Genomic DNA, 25105 nt, shown 5'->3' on the forward strand with positions numbered 1-25105 from the left:
GAAACACTGACACAGATATGATGAGAAATATAATGCAATGTGTCTGGCAGCAGCTTTAACTTTAAAAAAAAAAAACTTCTCCTGTTTCTCAAAGAGCGCCAGGCATGGCTTGCACATAGGGAGATCAGAGAACATGGCCGCTGTGGTTCGCCTGCTACCATCAATCAGACCCCAAATGGCTTCCCTGACACCACCACTGCTCATTCTCCATCTTGAAAAGAACAGTAGAGGAAAAAATTGGTGAGGAGGAAGGGTGCTTTTTGATGAAAGGGGCAGGGCGGGTAGGCTAAAATCACTGCCAAATATTCTCCTAACAAAAGGTTTCCAAACACATCATCTGGAGAGGTGGGCTGTAGATGTAGTCCAGGTGCCTACCAGCAGTGAGTGAGTTCTCTTGTCAATATTGTATGTGTAAAATCTTTGACACATGCTCACCCCTACCTTACCCCTCCGTTGTTAATGCCGTCCTCCCTCTACACACTCCTCTCCATACCTTTACTCGTCTCCCCCCCCCCCCCCACCCCCCCTCCCTTCCGTGTGCAGAGGCCAGAGTCAAATTTACAACAACTGTCAAAGTCAGGGATGACAGATAAATTAATCTTCTCTTCATGAGTTTACATCCCAGGCATCTGGGCTGCTGATCTGGCCCCTAACAAGCGCAGGGTCTCAGCGAGCTGTCTTTTAAAGCTGATGTTTTCATGGCCAGAGATGAATTACCCTGTCACGAGAATCTATTTATACAGCAGTTAGAGGGTGGGGCTTTGGATGCAGGACAGCGTGATTTCATGGGTTAAGGTCCCCTTGAAGCATCTCTTAAATCTGGTTCTGTCAGACACACATCAGCACCAGGTAAATTTTTCGAGTACTTTTTGTTCTGGATTTTCTTCACATATGCAGACTTATTGTTTTCATCAGACTGGCTGATTTCCGGCTGGCTCGTCCTCAAACATTCCTCCCTACATAGGTCCAAAAGTAAATCTCTCTGTGATAGTGGTTCCATTAGGGACATCACATTACTGTAGAGTGTAAAAGCATATAGAGCAAATGTAAATTCACATTCATCATCCTAAAGTCAGACAGGAGACGGAGTACAGGGGATGGGGTTGCCCCTGTGGATCACCAACCTATTATCCAACTCAAACAAATCCAGTGGCTGTAAATGCTCTTTTAGTCCCACAGGCACTAAATTAGTCTTAACTGACAGACAGGTATATTTTGACAAGGCATGAGAGCTTTTTCATTTACTGGTTACATTCATGGAGTACATTTTTAGGGGTCTATTTTAGTTATCAACATAAAAGGATCAGTATTGGGAATGCAGGGCAGTTCAAGAAAAGAGTGTTGATTTAACTTTTAGTATATACATCCAAAACAACACTCTTTATTTAAAAAAAACTAAAAGTCAGTCGTAAAATTTGCTTCAGCAAAAGTACTACATAAACTTCTGTAAAGTATTAACTGCATTATAAAGTATCAGCCGAAAAATGAACACACAAGCTCGGAGATGGTTCACAAATTTACTGTACCTCAACATAATGGAATGATAAAGGATATTAGGTTCTTAATGTCTTACTTAATAATATTTTCTTATTAAAAATGGCCAACAGTTTCTGTTGACGTACAGCACTGTGGCACTTGGTATCGATGCTAAAATTGTCACATAACCAACATTAACTAAAGAGGGACAGCGTGTGTGTATTCCACTTGAAAGCCTGTGATAATGGAACTAGGGTTATAAATGTGTAACTCGTTCCTGAAAGTGCTGATGACTTTCCTGTTTCAGTCTCTCTCGCTCTCTCTTTCACTCTCTCACTCGCTCTCTCTCATTCATCTTAAAATGGATTGCTCTGTCACCTGGACTAACACTTTACTGAGAGCAGCCATCAATACTTTTTGTCAAAAACTGCAGGCTGTGCCAGACATGTCATCAATCACCATTTACATAAAACAAAGAGCTTTCTATGACTGCCAGTCATGACTATGACTGCTCTGACTTTGCTGAAGATAAAAGGAGCTGTTTCATAGGTCCATAGAGACACTGACTGCACTACAGGCCTACATGTGTTGTCAATCTCAAACCAATTGCTATTGGTTTGCAAATAGCAAGCAATAAATCAATGAACCAGAGCTATTGGATCTTATCCATAAGACTCGAGGTGAGCCTACAGCTTTAAAGAGCAGCTCTAAATTAATAGACTGGGTAATGTATAAATGGATGAAAATAGCACCAATGGGAAAATTAGTTATGTTACAAATTCTCCAATGAGAGAACTTCAAATTTATAACAATCAGACTAAGGCCTATGACAAAATGCAACTGTAACATTTGATTGCTTCTCCAGCATCTGCGCCATGTCAATGTCCACCTTTGTTTGGACGAGTTCATAAGTCAAGAGATATGAACGGCATACACCGCCCATCCATCACCGGTAGACGAAAATAAGCCAGCATTGATATGAAACACACGCCGGCCTCAGAAGCCTGGCTCATACATTCACAGTTTCTGACACCCAGAAGAAAGCAAGATTTCATATAATTTATTTAACAGAAGAAATATGGTAATCTTCGTTATAATTGTTCCCACTCCAATCCATATTCTTCCAGACAAATACTGTAAGCAGACCAAAAATTCTGAGATAATCTATTCAGCCGATATGGTTTGTTATTTTGGAAATAATGCATTGTATAAGCACTAAAAACTGATTCACTAGAAACTAACAAGATTTCTTCTGTTTTCTTCTCACCTATGGTTTAGCAAAGGCACACACATGCAAGCCATGTGAGTGTGCAAGCATACATACACGCACACACACACACACAAAGAATTCAATTTGGAAACCATCATTGGAGCGCAGAGGAGAACTGGAAAGTCATATTGCTATAATGCTCAGATTATCAATCATTCTGACATTTTATTGGCTTTATCACTGTACATACCATTAAAATGATGTCTGGCCCAGATTGTCAGGGGGCAAACATTAAACAGGCCAGGATTAAAATGCAGATCCCAAACACCTTCCCCTCTGCTGCTGAAATTGCACAGTACTAGGCAGCTGACTTTGGATGTGCTGTCAGCGGAGACATCACATCAACACGGAGCTGGGCTGACGAGTAGATAGATAGTGTCACACTCAGGAAATGCAGAGGCTTCCTAATTCTATTTATCACATGCTGTAGTCAGTCAATGCACTAAAAGAGTGATAACAAATGAGTAGAAGAAACATGTATTAATCTCCCCTTGCAGTCCTAATCAGACATCGTTGGCAAACTCCTTTGCACTAGAATAACATGCAGCTCGCCTACTGCTCATGAAGGAACATATTAATACCAACACTGTGGCACACTTGCACGTGCTATTAAAAGTAATTTGGTGACTCTGAAGCAGTGAGGAAAGCAATATTTCAAAAGATCTTGACAGTTTAAGGTTGTTAATGGGCATTTAAATGCTAGTGCAGCTGCCAAGCTGGCAAAGAGAGTCATAAAGCAAAATAAATGTCTCCTCTCTCTCAAAACCTTTAATCACAGTCATGTAAAATATACCACTGTGCTGCCTGCGTACTGCAAAACAGGAGGTTTTCCAGAAATTATTATTTTACTTCCTCCTGAGTTTGTGTAGTCATAAAACATTCATGCTTATACATGGCTTTTTTAGTTTTTCCCAAAAAATCTAAGCTTTCTATTTGGGAGTTTGGTGAACAAAAGTAAAATTTAAAAGGCTATTATTTTGAGTAATCCATTACATCTGTCACAGTTTAGGAAATTCTTATTTCTGGCTGATGAGCATAGGCCAGAAATAATCAGTGGAAATCTATAAAGACATGATACTGTGCCTGGAAAATCTAGAACAGCTATAATGACTGTTTGACTTTGTTTACTGCGTCAGTCATATGACAAGAAGAAATTGGCACCATTTTTAGTGTCACAAGAGAGTTTTTTACTACATGTAGTTGTAGCAGCAGAGGAATAGCTGCAGAACTCAGAATTCTGTTCAATTTCAAGATTTCATATGTAGTGAAATTTATAGTTATGGCACTTCATGATATATACAGAGGTCCTGCTGAGGTTGCATTAACTAATAACTAATCCTAACCCAATAATCTTCACTGCAGTCCCATCCATTTTTCCAGGACACATACACTATATCACTTTTTTTCCAGAACACAGCCACATAGGCCCTAATTATTATGTAGGATAGAGGTGTACAATATGAATATGACCAATAAGCAATTTCATGTAAAATTAAAATCAATTTATTCCGCAACGCCTGCATTTCTGGGTTTGATGGCACTGCTACTTCTACATGTGAAAATACTTCTAGTCTCTGTATGATAAGATCCATTGTTAAAATGTAAAATGAAACGTTTCAGTATATCCATTGCCTGCGTGATAGACAGGAGTCAGAATTTTAAATTCTCCTGACTATGAATGTATCCTTGTGCTCTAGAAGAAGGGGAAGCTGGTCTCATGATTAGACACAAGATTTTTCTATCTACGTCATTTCCTCATTAGTGTCACCCCCGCTAGAGCCACTTTCCACCATAGACATATATAAACTGGACCAACAGATCCCGTTGCTCTGGACGGAGACCAGTGAAGGATATTAGAAGCACTTTTCCGGTGATAGCTGAGCGTTACTGCACAGCCTCCAACTGAGAGAGACGACGTAAATGTGACGTGAGCAACTGTCTGAAAGTTGTAAGTCTTCTGGTAGCTGTGCCAAGAGAAATCTGTCATTCCGAATCTTGCAGAGACGGAGAGTGTAGGTATATGTAAGGAGATAACATAGGCACAGGCTAATTATTGCTAACTAAAATGCTAGTTAACATTAGTAATTAAACTTAAACAGCGAATGTAAGTCGAAACTGCCTGCAAGCTTCTCCTGTACTATACGGTAATTCCTCTACTATGCGACAGTAAGTCGCGTGGTTATGACACAATCGTTAGCCATTTTTACAAAAACGTCTACTACAGAGACATAACGTGAGATACAAGGTAATTGAGCCTTTTATACATTGTCGTGTTTCTTTAGAAATAAACAATGGACAAATAAAGTCTTTAAACGCTTCAGATGTAAAGTTATTCGCTGTCAAAGTGGCGCCAAAATGAATGGCAGTCAATGGAATGCTAATGGGAGGTGATGGCTTAGTAGCATCAAAATGGCGCCATAGGAGCTACGCGTTCTGGGGCGAGGCTTACTCCCTTGCTTTCCACAGAGGTTTTCCTACATAAAGTCAAACTCACATCAAACTATATTTAGTGTTTAGTTCAGGTGTTGTAAACACTTAAATCCCACAAAGTCCTGAATGAACTCTTATCCACAGTATGATATCTGATCAATTCATCAGTGTTAAACAAAATGGGTGTTGTGGATTTTCTTAGGCCGATTTGTCGAATCAAAGAATCTTCAGGGAGACTAGATGGTGCAATAAGAGATCTTTATTCATTCGAAAGACCCTGAGCCATCTTCTACAGAAAATTGACTGACCTTCTTTCAGAGATAAAACAAAAGTCAAACATGGGCAACAAATGTTGAGATAGTTGTGGCATATAGTTTTGATCATGTGCTAGCCTCCATAATGAACTGTCACAGCGTAAACGCAGATGACTGACTGCCTGCCTGTGTGAACTGTACAGACGAACAGACACAAGTCCTCCTGTACAGGGACTTTGAAGCCTGCACTGTTCCTCTCATTAATCTCCCAATAGAGGAAATGAATAGACTGACTGGGCTCAACATTTTTTGTTCTCCCATAAAAAGAAACACAGAAGTGCTTGGAATGAGACTCCACACATTATGAAAGCTATTATCTCCAGCTGCCAGTCTCTGTGAGAGAGAGAGAAAGCTGGTAATCCAAAACTAATAGGCAAAATGAGAGGTGTAAAAAAGTAGGGGACTGGGTCAGATCATCTCTCTCTCTTTTTCTCTCCTCCAATTACTGACAGACAGTTGAGAATATGAAATAAGACTGAGGAATGAGGAAATATTCATATTTTCCTCTGCATGGTATTAAACCCTGACAAAGTAAAAGAAAATTGATGGTGGTTTCAATTTTGACAATGCATCGAATCTGACAAGACATTAAACTGATCTCAAAACACAGACTGTCTGTATCATTGCCAAGACAAAATAGGATGTTCTCATCTTGGGTCATAAATAAAGATTTATTACTAAAAAGAGACAAATTGACATTTTCAAAATGACTGTTCCAATCCCTTTCTTTCATCAAATTATCAGGCTAACAGTGAAGCCTGATATTTACAGCGAGACTCAACTGGCAACGATCCTCAGCCACCAAACCAGCGAAAATAGCAAGCATGACATAACTCAAACGACTTGATCTGCAGTCAGTCACTGCAAACAAAATCCCTTCAAATGCACGATGATTGCAGGACACTCATCTACCACACACGTCCATCATCAGAGTTTGCCAGACAATCATCGATGGTTCTAATATAACAGACTATCCAACATCTAGAAGATGATTAACAACATATATGACCACTGCACCATATAGAGACATACAGCATCTTGCAGTGTTACTATGCTTTGAAAAATATACAACATGCAGTTACAGGGTTTTTTCATTAGGGCATATTATTATCATTATTTGAATGACAAATATTACAATTCTAAGCTTTCTTTACACACTTTAATATAGATTTATACAACTAACATTTGTGACAGCACAAGTTCTCTCCAAGAGCTCATCTATTTTCAGTTCAAATAATGCACAAAAATCCCTCACATGCATCACTGACACCCCATGAGAAATTTGGTCATGCAAGTCTTTTTTTTCGCTTCCAGACATTCTTTTCAATTCTGGGTACCTCGAGCATCCTTCACTGGCTCTACCACTTCAAAAACACACCTCATGAAAAAATCAGGAGGCCTGTCTGACATGTGTCCCCGTGCCCTGATGGCATGCCAACACCAAAGACCAGCATTGATTTTCTGTAATGCGGGGTTGGATTAGCCCTCTACAGGGATTAGCTGCCTGTGCGAGGCCTCGGGGTTCGCTATAAAACTAATAATTAATTTAAACAGCCGGGCCCATGGAAGGATACACTCACTGCACGTTTTCCAACATGAGGGGTGAGTATGAATGACGGACTGTCTGGCACTCTGTGAAAGGAACAGCTGTGTGTATTTATAGGCTTACTGTATATTCAACTTGGTTCTGATGATTACCGTTTTAGTTGCACCTCTGCCACCACTACACTTTACTTATAGTTTACTCTACAGATTAATAGGTTATGTTAATTATAAGTATAAAACCATTAGGCTTGGTTTAATAACTTAAACTGTCGCATGGCCTCATCAGTAGCCAATTAAGACTGACAGGGAGGTGTTTAGCTGATAAACTCAAGCTGACAAGAACACATGCTCTTACGCTCACCATTCTGAAGTCACAACAAAATAAAACATTTTCTTTATAGAATATACTGTAATATATTCTTTCTTTTGTTGACGGAAACCTGGCTGAAACCAGGTGACAACAGCGCCTTCTCGGAGCTCCTCCCCGTCGGCTGTTCTTTCCACAACTCCCCGCGCATGTCAGGTCGAGGCGGTGGGCTGGCCACTCTTTTCAAGGATGAGTACAGTTGCAGATTATTACCTGCATTCTGTTATACTACTTTTGAACTTCAGCTGTTTGTGGCTGATCTGGATTCTCCTTTGTTATGTGCAGTCATTTATCGCCCACCAAAACTCAACAAGGATTTTATATGCGAGTTCTTAGCTGATGTTGTTCCAAAATACGACAAGCTCCTGGTGTGTGGGGATTTCAATATTCATGTTTGTTGTCTCTCAAACCTGTTTGCTAATGATTTTAAAACTCTTTTGAACTCTTGGCCTTAATCAATGTGTGGAAAGGCAGACACATCATCTTGGCCACACCTTGGATCTCATCATCTCCTATGGGCTTTCAGTTTCACTCAGTGAAATAACAGAAACTGGTATCTCAGATCACTTCCCCATCAGGTTTGAGATCAGTGTTCCTCCACCTGCTAGTAAGCCTGTATCCTCAGCTTCTAGGCGCCGCTGCATCACCTCCTCTTCAGCTGGAGAGTTTGCTTCTGCGTTCATGGGCTCTCAGTTCTATGTCATGAATGGTCTGGTCTCTCCCTCTTCCCCAGATAACATTCTCTCTGTGTTCTCCTAGACTCTATTGCCCTTCATCTGATTAAAACTATTAAACCTAAGGCGGACCCCTGGCTAAATGACACCACAAGGGCCCTTAGGCAACACTGCAGACAAGCTGAACGAAGGTGGAAGAAGGACAATTTACAAGTATCACTGGGTTTATTAAGGGACAGTCTAGCTGAATACCAGAAGGCTGTGAAGGTGGCGAAGATGCATCTCTCTTCTGTCATATCTAGCAGTTGCCATGAACCAAGAGTGTTATTTAATACTATTAACTCTGTCGTGAATCCATGCACCTCTGCTCCGACAGATGTTTCAATCAGTACATGTGAGAAGTTTCTCTGTTATTTTATCGACAAAATAGCATCTGTCAGGCAAAACGCCAGTGCTAATTTTAATGTGTTTGTACCTGCTGCTCCTGTGCACTTGCACGCTGTGTTTGAGGAATTTAAGCCAGTTTCTCTGACGTTGCTTACTGAGGTAGTGCAACACATGAAACCTACCAACTGCCCCTTAGATATTGTTCCCACCAAAATGGTGAAGGAGGTTTTTAATAGCACCACTGGGTCGAGTTTACTTACTTTTTTAAATTCTTGTCTTAGTTCAGGTTCTGTCCCAGCTAGCTTTAAACATGCTGTGGTCAGGCCCCTACTTAAGAAGCCTAATCTTGACCCCACAGAATTGTCCAATTTTAGACCAGTCTCTCATCTGCATTTTCTTTCAAAGGTTTTGGAAAAAGTTGCTTTCATACAGTTACAAGCCTTTTTACAACAGAACTACAACAAATTTCAGTTTGGAGTCTGCACTATTGAGAGTACACAACGATAGTCGCAACGTCTGTAGTTGCTTGGAATCCTACTGTTGTAGTGCTCTTGGACCTCACAGCAGCTTTTGACACAGTGGACCATGCAGTCCTCCTCTCTCGCCTTGATCATTGTGTAGGCATCCGAGTCTCAGCACTTAAATAGTTTAGCTCCTATTTGGCAAATAGGAGCTTTTCTGTCATGACTGGTGACCTCTCCTCGTCAACTGCTCCTCTCTCTTGTGGGGTAACCCAGGGTTCCATTCTTGGCCCCATTCTGTTGTCTTTATATATGTTGCCTTTAGGGGCTATGACATATGTCATTTTGTTGTTATGCAGATGATTTGCAAATTTATTTGCCTATGAAAGCAAATGAAAGTGTCACACTAAACTCCCTGCTTAGTTGTATTAATGATATTAAGTTGTGACTTTCAAAAACTTTCTTAATTTGAACGAAGATAAAAGAAGAAGTGTTTTATTTGCAGTACTTCAGGCACGCAAAATGGCCCAGCTTTGAGTTTGGGAGCTCTGGCATCATACACTAGGTCAGCTGTCAAAAATGTGGTGGTTACTTTTGATTGCAGCATGAAATTTGACAAGCAGATCAGTAATGTTGTTAGAATGCGCTTTTTCCAGCTTCGTCTCCTGGCTAAAGTTAAGCCTTTCCTGAGCAGGCACGACCTAGAAAACGCTATTCATGCCTTTATTAGTTCATGGTTGGATTACTGTAATGCTCTTTATGTTGGTCTGAATCAGACCTCCATCTCACACCTTCAACTTGTTCAAAATGCTGCTGCTCACTTTTTAACAAATACATCTAGACGTGCACACATCACTCCCGTTCTCTACAGCCTACATTGGCTCCCTGTGCATTTTAGAATAGATTTTAAGATATTATTGTTTGTTTTCAAGGCCTTAAATGGCCTGGCCCCTTATTTGTCCAAAAACTTTGCGGAAGCACAACCAGTCCTTGCAGTCTTCAAATCAACTGGTTTTAGAAGTCCCAAGGTCAAGGTATAAACGGTGGGGTGGTCAGGCTTTTGCGGTTGCTGCCCCGAGACTCTGGAACAAGTTACCCCCTGATGTTCCCACTATTATGGATGTAGCTCTTTTTAGATCCAAACTCAAAACCTATTTGTTTAGATTGCCGTTTAATACGTAGTAATGGTGTGACAATTTCACTGTTTCTTTGTAACCTTTTCTGATTTTACTGTGTTATATGTTTCATTCTTTTTATTGTATGATATGTTGTTTTATACTTGATTCCTGATGTAAAGCACTTTGGATACCTGCTGGTTGCTGTAAAGTGCTAAATAAATACATTTTGATAGATTGATAATATGAAGTCACAATACGTAGAGAAGAAAAACGTATATGGGGAGTTACATTGGTACTATAATATAAGAAGTGTTGGAAAAGGAATACAGTCTTACAGGACACAGTGTGGTGAAATTCACTCTCTGCATTTAACCCATCCTAAGCATTAGAAGCAGTGGACAGCCAAATACAGCGTCCAGAGAGAAACTTGGGGTTCAGTGTCTCAAAAACACTTTGACATGTGGCCAGAGGAGCCAGGGATTAAACCACCAATCTTGTGGTTGATGGCCAAACTACTCTACCTCTGAGCCACAGCCACCCAATGGGCCAATCACATAACTGCAGCACAGACTCATGGCAATGGTCTTGGTTGTTTACAGTTAGTATGTTTCCAAATGTCTAAGAATTAATGTGGTAATATGTATTGACATTAAAATATATATATATATATATATATATATATATATATATATATATATATATATATATATATACACTGTACACACACATTTAATACTACCCAAAACAACAAGGCTAAAGCTGTATGAAATAAATGTCTGAGGACGAATGTGCGTTTTACTTGAAGTGAAACAAAAACAATGAAAACCATCACAAGTTGAAGGATCTCACTGTTATCACCCCCTTCCTTTAACCTAGCAGCCAATAAGGGTTGCCATAGTCAGAGAAGGTGAAGGGATTTCTCCTTCTCTTCCAAAGACTTTGATCTGACTGACACACAAACGGCCCTCAGATCACAAGTCTACAGACCCTGTTGGGCCTCTCTGGCTGGTCTGCTTGTACATGTACACTTCATCCCTATGAGGATTCCTTGCCCTCCTCCCATTTCCCTTCGTCTTTCCCTTTATCCCATCCTTCTTCCTCCCCCTTCTCTGCCTCCTCCTTCTCCTCCTCTTCCTCCGCTGTTTGGTGTTTTAAAACATCTGAGTACAGACATGTTCTGAGCTTTGGAGGACCCAGGGGCCAGAGATCCAGACAGAGGGAGAAAATAAAGAAACTCTACAGTGCCCACGGTGCAAAAGCTATCTCACCATTATCACTGGGGAGAAACTCTTAAACATCACCAAACGTCTGGACAGACAGAGAAGATCAGAAGACTGTTTGGTCTGTTGTTCACATAATCATACTGTCAGCTAATGGTGCAGTCAGTGGCACAGTGGAATCACTACGATTTGAGTCAATGCATTTATCCTAATGGATAGACAGTGTTTTATATGGGAAAACAGAGAAAAAGAATATTGTACTACACAGACTGCTAGCCCCAAAATGGAAGGGTTGTTCTTTGTAGTTTTCCAGCACAGATGTGTCAACAGCATGGACATGAAACATGCCGTCACTGTTTCTTATCTCAATATGTCTCTGGGTGGAAAAGTGAGGCAACAGCTTACTAATGTCTTGCAGCCTGCCTGACCATTAAAACATATTTCCATGCTGATGGATGTCAGATGCAGACTCAAAAAAACCATAACTCGCCCTTGATTTCTGAGCTCATTGCCAACTATAATTTTCTAAAATTATTTCTGATGCTTCGTAAATGGAACAAGCAAAAGTAGACTATTAACAAGTTAAAATAATAGAGAAAAAGGGGAGAACAAGAGTGCAGCCGGGTGAGAGCACAGGGGCCGTTATCTCCAACAAATCTTCCGGCGGCTTGGACGGACAGTCGTGGTTTTTATAAGTAAAAGCTGTGAAATATGTGAGTAAGTTTATCTGAAATGGAAACAGGAAATTAGTTACAGCTGTGCTGAGAATGTGGCACAGCTGTCCAGGGCCAGAGATGGTTTAAGCATTCTACAGGAGTGCACAAAAAAAGTGGACTCACCCACAAAGGCTGTTAGGAGCCTGAAATTGCAGAGCAAGCAAATAAGATGGCATGCACGTACTGTAGTTTATTACTTCAAGAGTAGCGAACCATGATTAAACCTGACTCAAATCATACAGGGTAAAAATTATTATATTAGTCCCTTGTCTTTAGCAAGATGTAACAGCAAATTATTTTAATAATCATGAGGCCTTCAAGAGCTGCTATCTCTAATAACAACTCTTCCAACTGCATTTTATGGCCATAACATTTTTCATGCAGCCCTTTTAAAAAATCATCCCCTAAAATTTAAAACATGGCATGAACTGCAATCATCCTCTAAAATCTTGGCACGAATACACCCATGTATCTGTCTTCACTTTTCACCCCTGGGACTTCTAGAAAAGACTTAGAGATTGAAAGCCATGAAGTGACCAAAACTGCCTGGACCATACCAAAGGAAGCTCCTTTGTTCCTCTTCCAAAACAGGCTCCAAACCTTCTTTTTTTCCATTTGGGATGCAGCCAAGGGAAGTAGAAGTATGGCTGCCCCTCTCCATGCTCTGTTCTAATATGTTCCATGCCTTCCAGTTGCTTACATCATCAATCTGGGAGATGGCTAAGTGTGATGGGCTGAACATAAACAGTGCTTGAGTTATGGGCTAAAAGAGGCACAGGTTGTGTCTCAAACATAAGTTTGTGCCCCATTTCCCTTTTTTATGAGAAGACGTTCATACGGAGAGGTCCAAATCGCTGGCGGGTATCCTGAAGGACTTTGCATGTATTACGAACTTTAAAACCAGTGCAGCAGAAGGAGAGGATTGAAGAAAAAGAAGCCGCTTTACAATGTCAAAATGTACCAACATTATCAATTTCAAGCAGCAAGCTGGTTATTGACAGTTGAGTGTCAGCCCTTATTATCTCTCTTTTAATGCTTGCTTAAAAATACACACCCTCATGTCAAAACCTGAGTACACATTAACTCTCCCCAAATCGTCTACTTACTAAACATGTCACTACTGAATTATACATCTGACTTTTTCCCCCTCTCATATTTACATGGTGTTTCGGCAGAATATGTGTAGTAGTTGTAAAGTATTTAATAAGTCTTTAAATATGTACGAGAGTCAAGATCTTAGCCAGTGCATGCACTGACTGCACAGTAGATGTTTACGCAATATCAAAAGACTCTATGCCTGTCAAAATGAGTAAGACATATGGATAGTTTGTTTTTCACTTGCCAAAATAGAAAAGGGAGTATGTCCACTTGGGCCCCATCAGGTCAAATCATAAAGATCCATCACTGGCTTTGCACTCTGCTAAAACGCTAAGGAAACATATTGTAGATTTTAAGACCCTTTTTATTCAGCCAGACTGTGTACTAAAACTAATTGGATTTCTGTCAATGGAAAAAATATATCCCTAGAACAGCTTTGAACTCAATAGCTCTGACTATCCAACTGCACATGAGGGAGTGGGACCTTGCCACATGCCAAGCACCAGGGAGGAAAATTAAATCGGTGGTCAACATAAAATATTAAAATAGCATGGTATCGAATTTTTGAAAAATGATGTCAGGGCGGCTCATTATGGCCAGCAAGGCAGTGAATTAAGCTATATTTAGTGGGTGATAATTGAAATCATAGCTGTAGTCATTACCACTGACAAGTTTCTAAATAATACCCAATAAATCCCCTCTTTTTAGCAAGGTCCCTGTGACAGCTGGCAGTGCAGAAAAATATAAAGTAGAGAAACAGAATCTCTTTTCCTTTCTTTCCTCTCTCTCCCCCCCCCCCCCCCCCCAAGTCTTCTTTCTCTCTCTCTCTCTCTCTCTCTCTCTCTCTCTCTCTCTTAGAGCCAATAAAATGTCAGCCTTTATTCTCCTCCTCCAAAGTGTTGGCTAGATGTCAGCAGACCCTTCTAAAGCTCTGCCACTGCAAGCTGAAGGCCTGTAAATCTCTGTGTCAGTGGCACGCCATCCGTCTTGGGATATACAATAAAAAATGTGACGCAGTCATAAAAGGAATGGCATCGCTGCCCAGTATATATAATGTGAACAAAAGAAACATAAAGATGTTCCATTCCATTCAGAATCCGAAACCACAAGATGGCCTTATATTGAAGAAGAGAGGAGGATGTGGATTGCCCTAGAAGGTTGATGGCAGCTCCTGACAGTGATTAACAGATGGTTCCACTGCCATCAGTGGACTTTAGTTGTGTTTTAACAGAGAGATAAAGATTTATACCATATATGTTATACTGAGGTTAAAGGAATTGTGCAGCTGATAGACTGGCTGCTCGACTCTGCAGCCAATGCCTGTTATAGCTTATTCCCCTGTGGCATAGACCTCCATTGTTATTGTTCAAAAATTATTTAAAAAAACAACATCAGTGAGCCACACTGTTGCAGTGGTTGACATTTTCCTTCATTATAAATAGGTAACTGTAATTTATTCAGATTCAATCCCACCTACACTGTCCTGCAGCTGTAGATCTTCACAAGAGCACCAAATGTGTGATCATCCGCCACTGAAAACAGTTACAGACAAATGCACCATTTACTTGTGTTTTAGTACAATTTGCTTAGAACTACAGTGCCCAGCTGTTTTAGAAAATCACAGAGCCGTTTTGAAAGATAAATCGATATATTTGTGACCCACTTTTACAAGAAGATATACATCTTCAGTAGATATGAGTGCCACAGACAGGGTAGGAAAGTTTAAAGTAAACGGACTACCGCATGATTGGTTTTGGTCTTTTCACTGAATTTGTTGATAATCCTAAACAAATTTTGCATCCTACTATTCCAGTGAATTTGGTCAGTTAAGTAAATATCTGCAAACACAGACAAGAGTCTACCAAGTTTATCTTCATTATTAGTTGCTTGACACTCTCAACGGCTGTCTCTTGAGAGAATTGATGTATAACTTGCTGTTGCATAAATGTGTACTTCTGCAAAGCTGTGGGCAACATCAAGGATTGTTGCGCAGTGTTACTGGATCGTTTGTTGCCATGGTAATACTCGCAACTTCCTTAAACAAGCCTGGCAGAGGAAGTAAGAAAATACTTTCAACTGCATTAAATAATGCACAAATGAAATCACATCAACCTTGCAAGAACCGGCAAGCTGGAAGACCTTGATTGTGCAATTACTCCACTTAGCCTATTCATTTAGCTGTTTTTGTTCTTACTGTCAAGGTAAATAATGCTGGATGTGAAAGTGTGGTTTTCTTTTAAAACCTACATAAAAACATTTCCAATGAGAAAAAATCTGCAGTTAAACGTCTTCCCTTCACGCAACTTTTTATTAAAGCAAATTTAGCTGAAGAGTGAAAAAACATTGCGGGACACAGAAAACTCAAAAACAAAACAATGGACGTTGGTTGGAATTTGTGGAAGAGCTTTCCATCATTTACAAGTTGTCCATTTTACATTGGAAGATTGTTGTCTTAATTGACTTAATGCAGAGAGAGGTTCTATGTCAGATGCCTATAATGTAACATATCTGGATTTTACAGATCTATCCAAAGGCATTAAAATGGAGATTATCCAAACTGTCCAAAATCTAATCTCATTTCAAGGACTTGAGCCATCACATTCCACACATATGATTTTGGTAATAGCACAAATGACTCTTTACTTCTTCACTAAAGGATTCAGTAGCTCTGGCTTTCTGTTGGCACTGTGTTAACCATCCTCAACAGCGAGGAAGGTGTTTGCAACAATCACATAAAAGAAAACTTTGATAACCTCAAATTGGAGAGATGAGGGAACAAGACAAGCCATCCATTAGGCATAACATCCTTAGCTCTATGTCATCCCATCACTTTCCCAGGAGTAGTACATAATTTAAAAAAACATCCCAGTGAAAATTAAAAAAGGTTGGGTTTTTTCCCCCTCCAATACCATAGAATAATATTTTGTTATCAATGTCCTTGATATGAATAACTTATTTCCTGCCAGACCATGTCCCTCTCATCTCTCTGTTTTAAATCTCTTAGGGCTGGGAGAGCTCTGCATCCTCCTTAATTTATGAGACACAGATGAGGTTATCCTAGAATATCAGCCTAAACAGGCCTGATAGATCGGATATGGAATGTATTACCTAAGCAGAACACGGTACGCCACCACTATTACCATACACACACACACTCTACACTTCCAGTTAAGTGATTTGAGGACTTCATACTGCCAATGTTTCATCTCCTCTCCTCCTAACTGACACTTTATCTGCATACCGGCATCTCCAAAGATTGAACACTTAGGCAAGACAATGACAAGCTCTCTTGCCGTTGTCACTTCTCATTCTAGGACTGGTCTCATGCCTCTTACTGGGCTTCTGCCAATAACAGACCTCCCCCCCCCCCAACCCCTCCCCATCACCATCAAACAACCAGAGTCTACCTAGCTTGGATAGAAAAGGAGCACTTGATGTCTGTGACACTCATTTGTCAATTAGCAGGCCCCTTCCCGTGTTGACATACAGCAACTTGAAAGACAGAGCGGTGCCTGTGATGGATTAAGAGAGACAGATGAGTGAGGCATGAGCAGCGGAGTAATACTGTAATGTTCTTTAGATATGAATATAAAACGACACAGCTGACAGGCCATACAAGGTTTTATTTCATTTCTCAGTGTACCAGGCCTCCCTACTTTGTCTTCTTTGTTCTCTTTTCATCAGACTACTTACATCTCATTTTGACAGCCGGGCGACATTTAGAGCACTTTCGTTTTAAAACGCGAGTTAGCATACTTGATTTGTCATTAAAATGCAAAACGCCTGCCATCACCAACATAGCCTGGGTGAGCACATACCCCCCTCAGACACACACAAACTGTACATACACACACACACACACAAACAAACACACATACTGTACAAACACATACACACGTAGCTGAGGTTAATCTGCAATGCAAAAGTCCAATGTGGACTGACTGAATTTTAACTTAAAAATCTAATATCAGGAGTTCATATAATACTCATTCTTATAAGTATAAATTATTTAAAGTTATGTGTTCAGAAATGCAAAAGGCACCTGTCTCTTTACCAAAAACTGACCATGTCTGCAATAATATAATTAATTTAAATGCATCACTTCTAACTGTAACAGTTGTGTGTGACACACTGGGTGAAAGGACAAAATAGCAGAATGATACGCAAGTTAATTAAGGATCGCCATTAAACGCATTATTTGTGTTACCAACAAGATGTATTTTTCTTTTGTTGTTCGGTATGACCGTAGACAGAATACAGGTCAACCACAGCAGGAGAATGCTACCAATGATGGAGGAGAGAGTCAAGTACCAGTGATACAAGTTAACTGGTTTCCCCATTAACCGGTGACTTTCCTCTGAATGCATCAATGGTTGTTTGAAGTAATTGCAACAGAAATTCAGAGCATACTCATGAAATTTGTTTTGGCCTTTAGTGAAATTTTTTTCAATTCACATACAGGATTTGACACAACACTATTATACATAAATCATTTCTGATCAAATAACTAATCCAGTTTACCACCAAACTCCTTCTCATTTCAGATTTGCATATGAGTGAGTATACAGTTAATATACAGTACAGGTGATACAGTCTCAACACATTTGCAAAAGATTGATTTGGTCTTGGAAGACCTTTTTACACTTATTTCTACAATATTTTACCACTATAAAACAGAATATATGAAATACCTTTTGTCATAATGCAATTCAATAACAACAAACTACTGCTACCAAAACGATCAGAGTTAAATCAACACCTCTCTGACACAGTTGCAACAAAAACTACATATGCTAAAGGTGGGCATTATTGCAAGGCTGTTTTATTGTAATAGTTTGTACATGTGTTCCCATTTTGGTGTACATTTTAAGCACTACACTTTAAAAATGTTCAGCTGTAGGTATTGTTTAACAGATGAGATCAACTGGAATGACCAGCATTATGAATAACTATAGCAAATATTTGACAGTTGTTTGTAACATTTTACATGCAATTTAACATTACATGTGCAGTAATTGGTATCACGTGATGACAAGTGGTGGGCAGATCTAACTAGCTAAAACAAATCTAATTGAAATAGAGCTGGTTTCACTTATAGGTTAGGTCTGAGGTTCCAAAAAAGTTGCCATTGTACAAATGTTATTTGTTTATTAAGATGCCATGTCAGATCTGAGAAGAAAGGCTGTCACTATTCTAACAACATTAGGATGTACCCTGTGACTCACAGACATGTGTCCTCCTCAAACCTCGTGTGTCCACGGCGGCAACACTGCATGTAACAGATGCAGACACCCATAGTACACCCCAGTTACAGAGAGGAATAATGTCAAGACAGCACATGCTCACTCACTGCATTGTGTACACACCTGACCTGGAACAAAGTGGACGACACAATACTATCCAAGCCCGTCCCGAGACAGAAATCTCACTGTGAGCCACACTTCTCAACACATTGATGAGACAGGCTGACACTGCAGCACATAGAGGGAGAGGTGTGGGTGTGACAGCCCGCTACCATAATTTTACCCTGCCATTACCTGCCCAGCCACTCACAGTTATGCTCACAGAGACAGATGCACAAACACTGTGCAAACATGCACAAGAATGCACACACACATAAGCATATGTGCAACACACACAGCAACACTTCAGGACTCAGTTAAAGGTGATCCCAGTACATTTCTTCTCCTTGTGACTCCTTGTCAGGTTGCTGGATGAGTTTTGTCAATTGAGCTGACAGAAATAAGCATATTAGCTACAACAAACTCTGGCAATGTCTCTCTCTCGATTTGAGTCAAGCAGCATGCTTGACACTGAAGGCAGTCCAGCGAGTCTCAATAACATGTGCATCTGTTAACACCTGGTTTACTTGAGCTGACACTGAAACAAGGTCATTGTGTCAATACACAAATGTCTCTATTATCTGACACATAATGTCACATAGAAGATTCCTGACTGTTTAAGCTAGGAGATAAATAATTATATAATATTGTGATATAAGGCTTAAAGATATATTAATACTAAATCCAGCTCTGTGCCATAGCAGTGTAGGCAGTGTGTTATGATAACGGGTACGGAGCTCTTGGCAAAGCAAAGCAGCGAAGGTCTGCTGAGATCCGCTGGATGACACAAAACATGTCACGTAAGGAGGTCCGCTGAGATCCGCTGCTTGGAGCTCCATGCACTGTCGCCAAGGAGGTAAGCCAAACACTGTTCAACACACTGCCCACACAAAGATGACACAGAGCTGGTTTTAAATCGGCAATGTATCCCTTTAATATGTTAATATTTTATTGCGTAATCATCTGTGATTTATAATAATATATCTATATATATTTATAATAATAATCTGTGAAAAACATATATTAGGACATTTAATTGTGTCCTTACCACCAAACTCAAAGAGCTTGGTGGAAAAAACCTCAGGAGCTTTTCTCCATTAAGCTGTGAGTCCTGGGCCTCTAAGGTGCATTCTTATGGGGATCAAAACTACTGAGGGGGCTGCTATGCCTTAGTTAGCATATACCTTTATCACATGTTGAGCTGCTTATTGAATTTCACAGCTCCCCCCACCCATAACCTCCAAATGTTGTCATGTAAGCACCTACAGACACCAATTGCAACAGAGAACGAATTTAGGAGAGAATAATGGATATAGCTCTGTAATGTGAGTGTGTCTATGGTGGAAATGCTAGTATAACTGCCCTAGCAGGTCAGTAATGTATACTTTATAGCTATGGGTAGAGATACAGGTTTTCAATGTGAGCCATTTAAACACACTGTCTACAAGAGAAAAAGATGAAGCACTATGTAACAGATCATTTTGCCCACTAAGAAACCATTAATCAATAGTCCACTGATATCAGCCCCAACTGGTTCGAGGACCACTTCATTGCTTCTACACCGCTTCTCTGCCCATACCACCCTTTGAAGTTTAGTAATGATATCTGACATCTGAGATTAGCCAAACTGAAAATTACTAATGAATTAGTAATATCTGAGTCATAAATATTTGATTCTAAACATCAAGTCCTTAATGTGATGGGTTCAAAGGTGAGAAACATAATGCCAGCCTTGATCTCTCTGAAAGCAACATACAAGGGTTGTTTCAGTCATATTTCATAAAGCTTTTTGCAAGACATTACTTCCACTAAGGTAAGACATCTATTATTTGACCAAGTATTTTGTACCATGCACATAGCAGTCATGATCTAATGGAAAACATCCTGTTTAAACAATACAGAATGTCTACCAGTTACTGCAAGTTAACAGTGACATGAACATCTTGCTTGTTTACTTACTTACTTTGATAACACTAATATGGAAATACTTCTGATCACCCACTCTGGCATTAACTGAATGTGGATGCTGAAAGTGGCTGATTACATTTGAAACCAAAAGTAGAGTATGATGCAATGAGGAATGAATATAATTCCATTCAGCAAATGTTGGTTTTTCAATTCAGGTATGTGAACAAGCATCACAACAGTTCCTTACATAGATGCAGGGTAACCACTGACCACCTTTTTGTGGGGTCATATACTTGTCAAAGGTCGTGCAATATGCTAAATGCTAAATGTTGTAATACAATAAATATACCAACACTAAGCAAGACTAATACATACTAATACAACAATGTTTTTTTACAACCTATGTCTTATTGTCATAACATTATGTCCGTTAGTTATGATGAAAATTTTTCCCCCAGCAACATCTGTTTCACAGTCACACAGCTACATCATTCACAGTGCCTTGCTTAAAGGCCCAGTGTGTAACGTGTTTAGTTCTGTGTTGCCCGTTCACAAACTTGTCCTTTTTCATGAATATTTACCACCACCATTTACATTTGCATTCGCATGAACTGGGGTAGACGCTCCATATTCATGTGCCACCTTGAAATACATTAGTCGGTAAGGGACATACAGGATATACTGCTCCACCTTTCACGTTTTCGCTGTCACATGATAAACTCACAGGTGCTGCTAATGCTGATAATGGGTATCGTAGCTTCCCGGCAAGTTTGAAGAAGGAAACATGGAGGACCACACGTATTCAAAATCCAAATTTCAGGAACAGGAGTCTTCTTCTTCGCCCAGAAAATGAAAAAGGATATTGAAAAGAGCAAGAGACCGTCTTTTTGAAGCGTGAAGGCTACCGTAGCTGTAATACGTACTTTGAACTGCGTGGCGCGAGAGAGTTGATTGCGATATATGATCTCAACGCTAGAAATTCCTACACATTGGACCTTTAAAGGCACTTCAACCATGTGTTTATTAATTTATTCATCCACTGACCAGAAACCGATTTTTCCAGCGGGTCTGAACACTGTATGTGACACAATGTAAATCAGCTAAATTGAGAACTCCACATTTCCAGCGTTGCCTGCAATAAAGTGTCTCTATTGAGACAGCTCCATGGGCTGACAAAAAGGGTTCAGAAACAAAAGCACCTTATAACTATCATCTCCTTTCTTTTACATGCCAGATCAACTGTGCTAGTCCTGCTGTTTAAATGGCAGCCCCCTCTGAAGCAGCTGCCATGAGATGTTCCTTCATGTGCTGACAGAGGAATCTTTTCTTCCATTTGCCCCCAAATTAGCATGTCACATTTATCGATCACTCCTTCTATCCTGGCGTGACACCAGCCCAGCTCTAACACTCATTCAGCTCTTTGATGTCATGATGTCACTCTGACCACATATAGATCGAGGGGGCACATTCAATTGCACCTGATGTAAGGATGTAACAGACAGAGAGAAAGGGACAGAGACAGACATAGCATATGCATCCAGATGATTACATGTTTGTCGCCTTTGCATCGGTCATCTACCTGAGCTGATTGAAGCTTAGATCCAGCCTTCTTGCAAACTGGCCATATGCGTCTCCAAGGAAGTCTGGAATGTCCTTGCAGTCATGTCCGATGTAGGAAATCTTTAAGAATAAAACAAAAAATATAACTGAGAGATGTGTGAGATAAGTAGTAATAATACACTGACACCGCTGACATAAGCAAAATAACATAGTTTCAGGACACCCCACCTTTAAAACAGCAATGACTTGGGAACATCATTTTCATTATTTTTGAATGCCATAAGATGCTATACAGCAGTTAACCCCACAGTTAGGACGTAGGAATAGAAATGTGTAACTGAAACCATACTACTGATTTTGCAAAGATACAATAATTTTCTATAAGCTTCCCAATGATCATTGTACACTGCATATTACTACACTTTATGACATGATATTGCTGCAGCTTGGAGGCATTTTTTCTCCAGTGGAATTGTAGGAGGAAATGCAATAAAGACGACTGTCTGTAAGTAACGTCAGCTACAGTATACGGCACCGGTGATGTCGAAGTAAACAAAACCCGTATACATTAAGCACCGGGAAACCCCACAGTCACTGATAACGTCTCGCCTAAATGCGGGGTGGGGCAGAGTCCGACAGAAACTTTCCAAAACAAACTTACTTGAGTCCCATTTAAAGCGACCAACGACTCGTTATGTGCCATAACTTTCTCCTGAGGCTGACAGCTCGAGCTCGGTGACTGTGTTTTTAAGATACGCTCTGAGTTAATATCCAAAGTCCTGTTCAAGAAGCCCGCTGCTGTCAACATGAATAAATTGTGATGTTTGTGGATATACCCCGGCTACTTTTGAAATCTACTGGCGCTTTACAATTGACTTTATAGTTTCCGCGTGCCGTTTCAATCAGCTGACCTGTTGTGCGGAAGCGCCAGCGAAGCATGTGAACACAGTGTTTGTTACAAGTAAAATCTGAGTGGTTCCTTGCTGCAGACTAAGCGAGTAATGCCTAATAAACCTATTGGGTTTAACGTAAGTTAAATCACCTTTACATTTTAAAGAAAGCAATTGTTTTTTGTAGGCTATAACAAACGCCAGATAAGACCATCAGCACCTGTTGAAAAGCATCAGTAATGCACCTTTTCGAAGATACCAGTGGTGGAAGAAGTATTCAGATCCTTTACTAATAACACACTGTAAAAAATACTCTTTTTACTCTAGTAAAAGTTCTGCATTTATTTAAGTATGCATCAGGAAAATGTACTTAAAGTATTAAAAGTAAAAGTAGGCTACTCAATGCAGAAAAATCCTCACTTTAGAAACTGGAAACAATCAAAAATAATTATGTCAATCAACTAAGTGTTTAATCGACTAATCATTTCAGCTGTAGGCTACTTTACACTTATACTGTACATCATATTTTATAAAGGAGTGTTTTTTTGTGTGCAAAAATCTTAATTGGTAAAGTAACTAGTAACTAAAGCTGTCAGATGTATTGGAGTAAAAAGTACAATATTTCTCTCTGAAATGTAGTGGAGTAGAAGTAGAAAGTGGCATGAAAAGAAAAGACTCAAGTAAAGTACAAGTACCTAAAATGTGTACATATACAGTACTTGAGTAAATGTTTTGTTAAATTCCACCACTGGTAGGAGATACCACTTAGCCTACCAAGAGAAGTTATAAATGTCTCATTATATAATTCAAGAGTCCATTAAATTAAGCTCAGCGTTAGTTCATGCAGGACACAGAAGTCATACGCCCTCTGATTGAATTATCATTCCTATCAGACACACACCAATCACAGCCATTCTCACATCAAGGCGGTCCTTTTAAATGTGACTCCCTCCTCAGTGATCCCTGCTACACTGACGCTGCTTCACTCTGCTGAAGCAATGCTTTGCCTCCACCTTCCAAGTTCAGAGTCCTAACATGACTCACAATTTAAAATAGTTTTCAATGTCTTTCTTTTGGCTCACTTTTGTACCTAAGGGGGTTTCTGCATAGAGCTCCCTGTCTCAGCCATAGACAGTGAAATAAATGGACAAAGCGACGCCATAGACTTCGACGGAGACCAGTGAAGTCAATTAGAGGCACTTTTCCAGTGATGGCTGAGCGTACTGCGCAGCTGCTGCGCAGCCTCAAACTGAGCTTGACGATGTAGATGTGACGTGAGCAACCTGTCTGAAATCTGAAAAAGTCTTCTGGTAGCTGTGCCAAGAGAAATCTGAATCATTCCGAATCTTGCAGAGACGGAGAGCATGAGTAGGAGCTGTCCATGAGCGTAGGAGCAGGAGCAAAACCGTGCTGAAATATTTTGTTCCGATGCTTTCATGGACTCTCTATGGGCTTCTCCCTTGGCTGTATGCCTCCACGTCCCCCCGATTGCCTGCGAGCTTCTCCTGACTAATTTCTCTATTGTGCGACAGAAAGTCGCGTAGTTATGACACAATCGTTAGCCTATTTTTACAAAAACAGCTGCTACGGGCTGTAACATGAGATACAAGGTAATGGAGCCTTTTATACATTGTTGTGTTTATTTTGAAATAAACAATGGCCAAATAGTCTTTAAACGCTTCAGATGTGAAGTTATTTGCTGTCAAAGTGACGCCAAAATGAATGGGGAGTCAATGGAATGCTAGCAGAAGGTGATGGCTTGTTAGCCTCAGAATCTCCCCATAGGAAGTAGGCTACACTTTCTGGATGCTCGCTTACCCCCTTGGTCTCAGCTTAGCATGCTGCTTGGCTGGTCCAGGGAGCATTATCAAGAGCAGAGCCATTAGCACCAAGCATAACTGTATTTCCATTTGTTGCAATCAGTGGTTAAATCTTTGACGAGAGTGTTCCTGACTGAAACTGAATATAGTGCCTCAATTTTACCAACGTTAGCTTAGAAGCTATTTTAGCTCTGTTTATTGAGGATTTTCCTGATATACACTTGACAAACTGTTCCCCAAATCCCCATTTTTTAAGGAATTTGTCTTGTAAACCCAAAACATATTGCTTGGAAATACTTAAAATAAAGCTTTTTTTTGTGTGTCCAGTTAGGCCTGCTAACGTTAGCCTATATTTTCAGATACCTATAGAGCGCCATATGAGCTCATTGCTGCCACCAGTGTCCATTAAACAAGTTTTGTTCATAGGTCAGTTAATTTTTTTTTTTTTTTTTTTTTTTTACAAATTACAAATCTTGAAAAGACTTACCCTAGTGACAGCCATGAAGAGC

The 25105-nt window shown here is 40.0% G+C and overlaps 1 protein-coding gene across 2 annotated transcripts in view; it reads right to left on the reverse strand.

The window, feature by feature from the left end:
• The window catches only part of lrmda (leucine rich melanocyte differentiation associated), a 210261-nt gene extending 187442 nt beyond the window's left edge, over positions 1–22819 (reverse strand). Inside the window, exons 1-2 of one of the 2 annotated variants that reach the window (XM_031306697.2) lie at positions 22548–22819; positions 21906–22006 (exon numbers count right to left, since the gene is read on the reverse strand). In XM_031306697.2, coding sequence (XP_031162557.1) covers positions 21906–22006; positions 22548–22694 — 248 coding nt within the window. In that variant the 5' untranslated portion in view covers positions 22695–22819. The remainder of the gene's footprint in view (positions 1–21905; positions 22007–22547) is intronic. The other variant, XM_031306694.2, reaches the window with a different exon arrangement.
• Positions 22820–25105: the final 2286 nt, after the last annotated feature.

The sequence above is a fragment of the Sander lucioperca genome, chromosome 15 (assembly GCF_008315115.2).
Source record: "Sander lucioperca isolate FBNREF2018 chromosome 15, SLUC_FBN_1.2, whole genome shotgun sequence".
In the NCBI taxonomy this organism is placed as follows: domain Eukaryota; kingdom Metazoa; phylum Chordata; class Actinopteri; order Perciformes; family Percidae; genus Sander; species Sander lucioperca.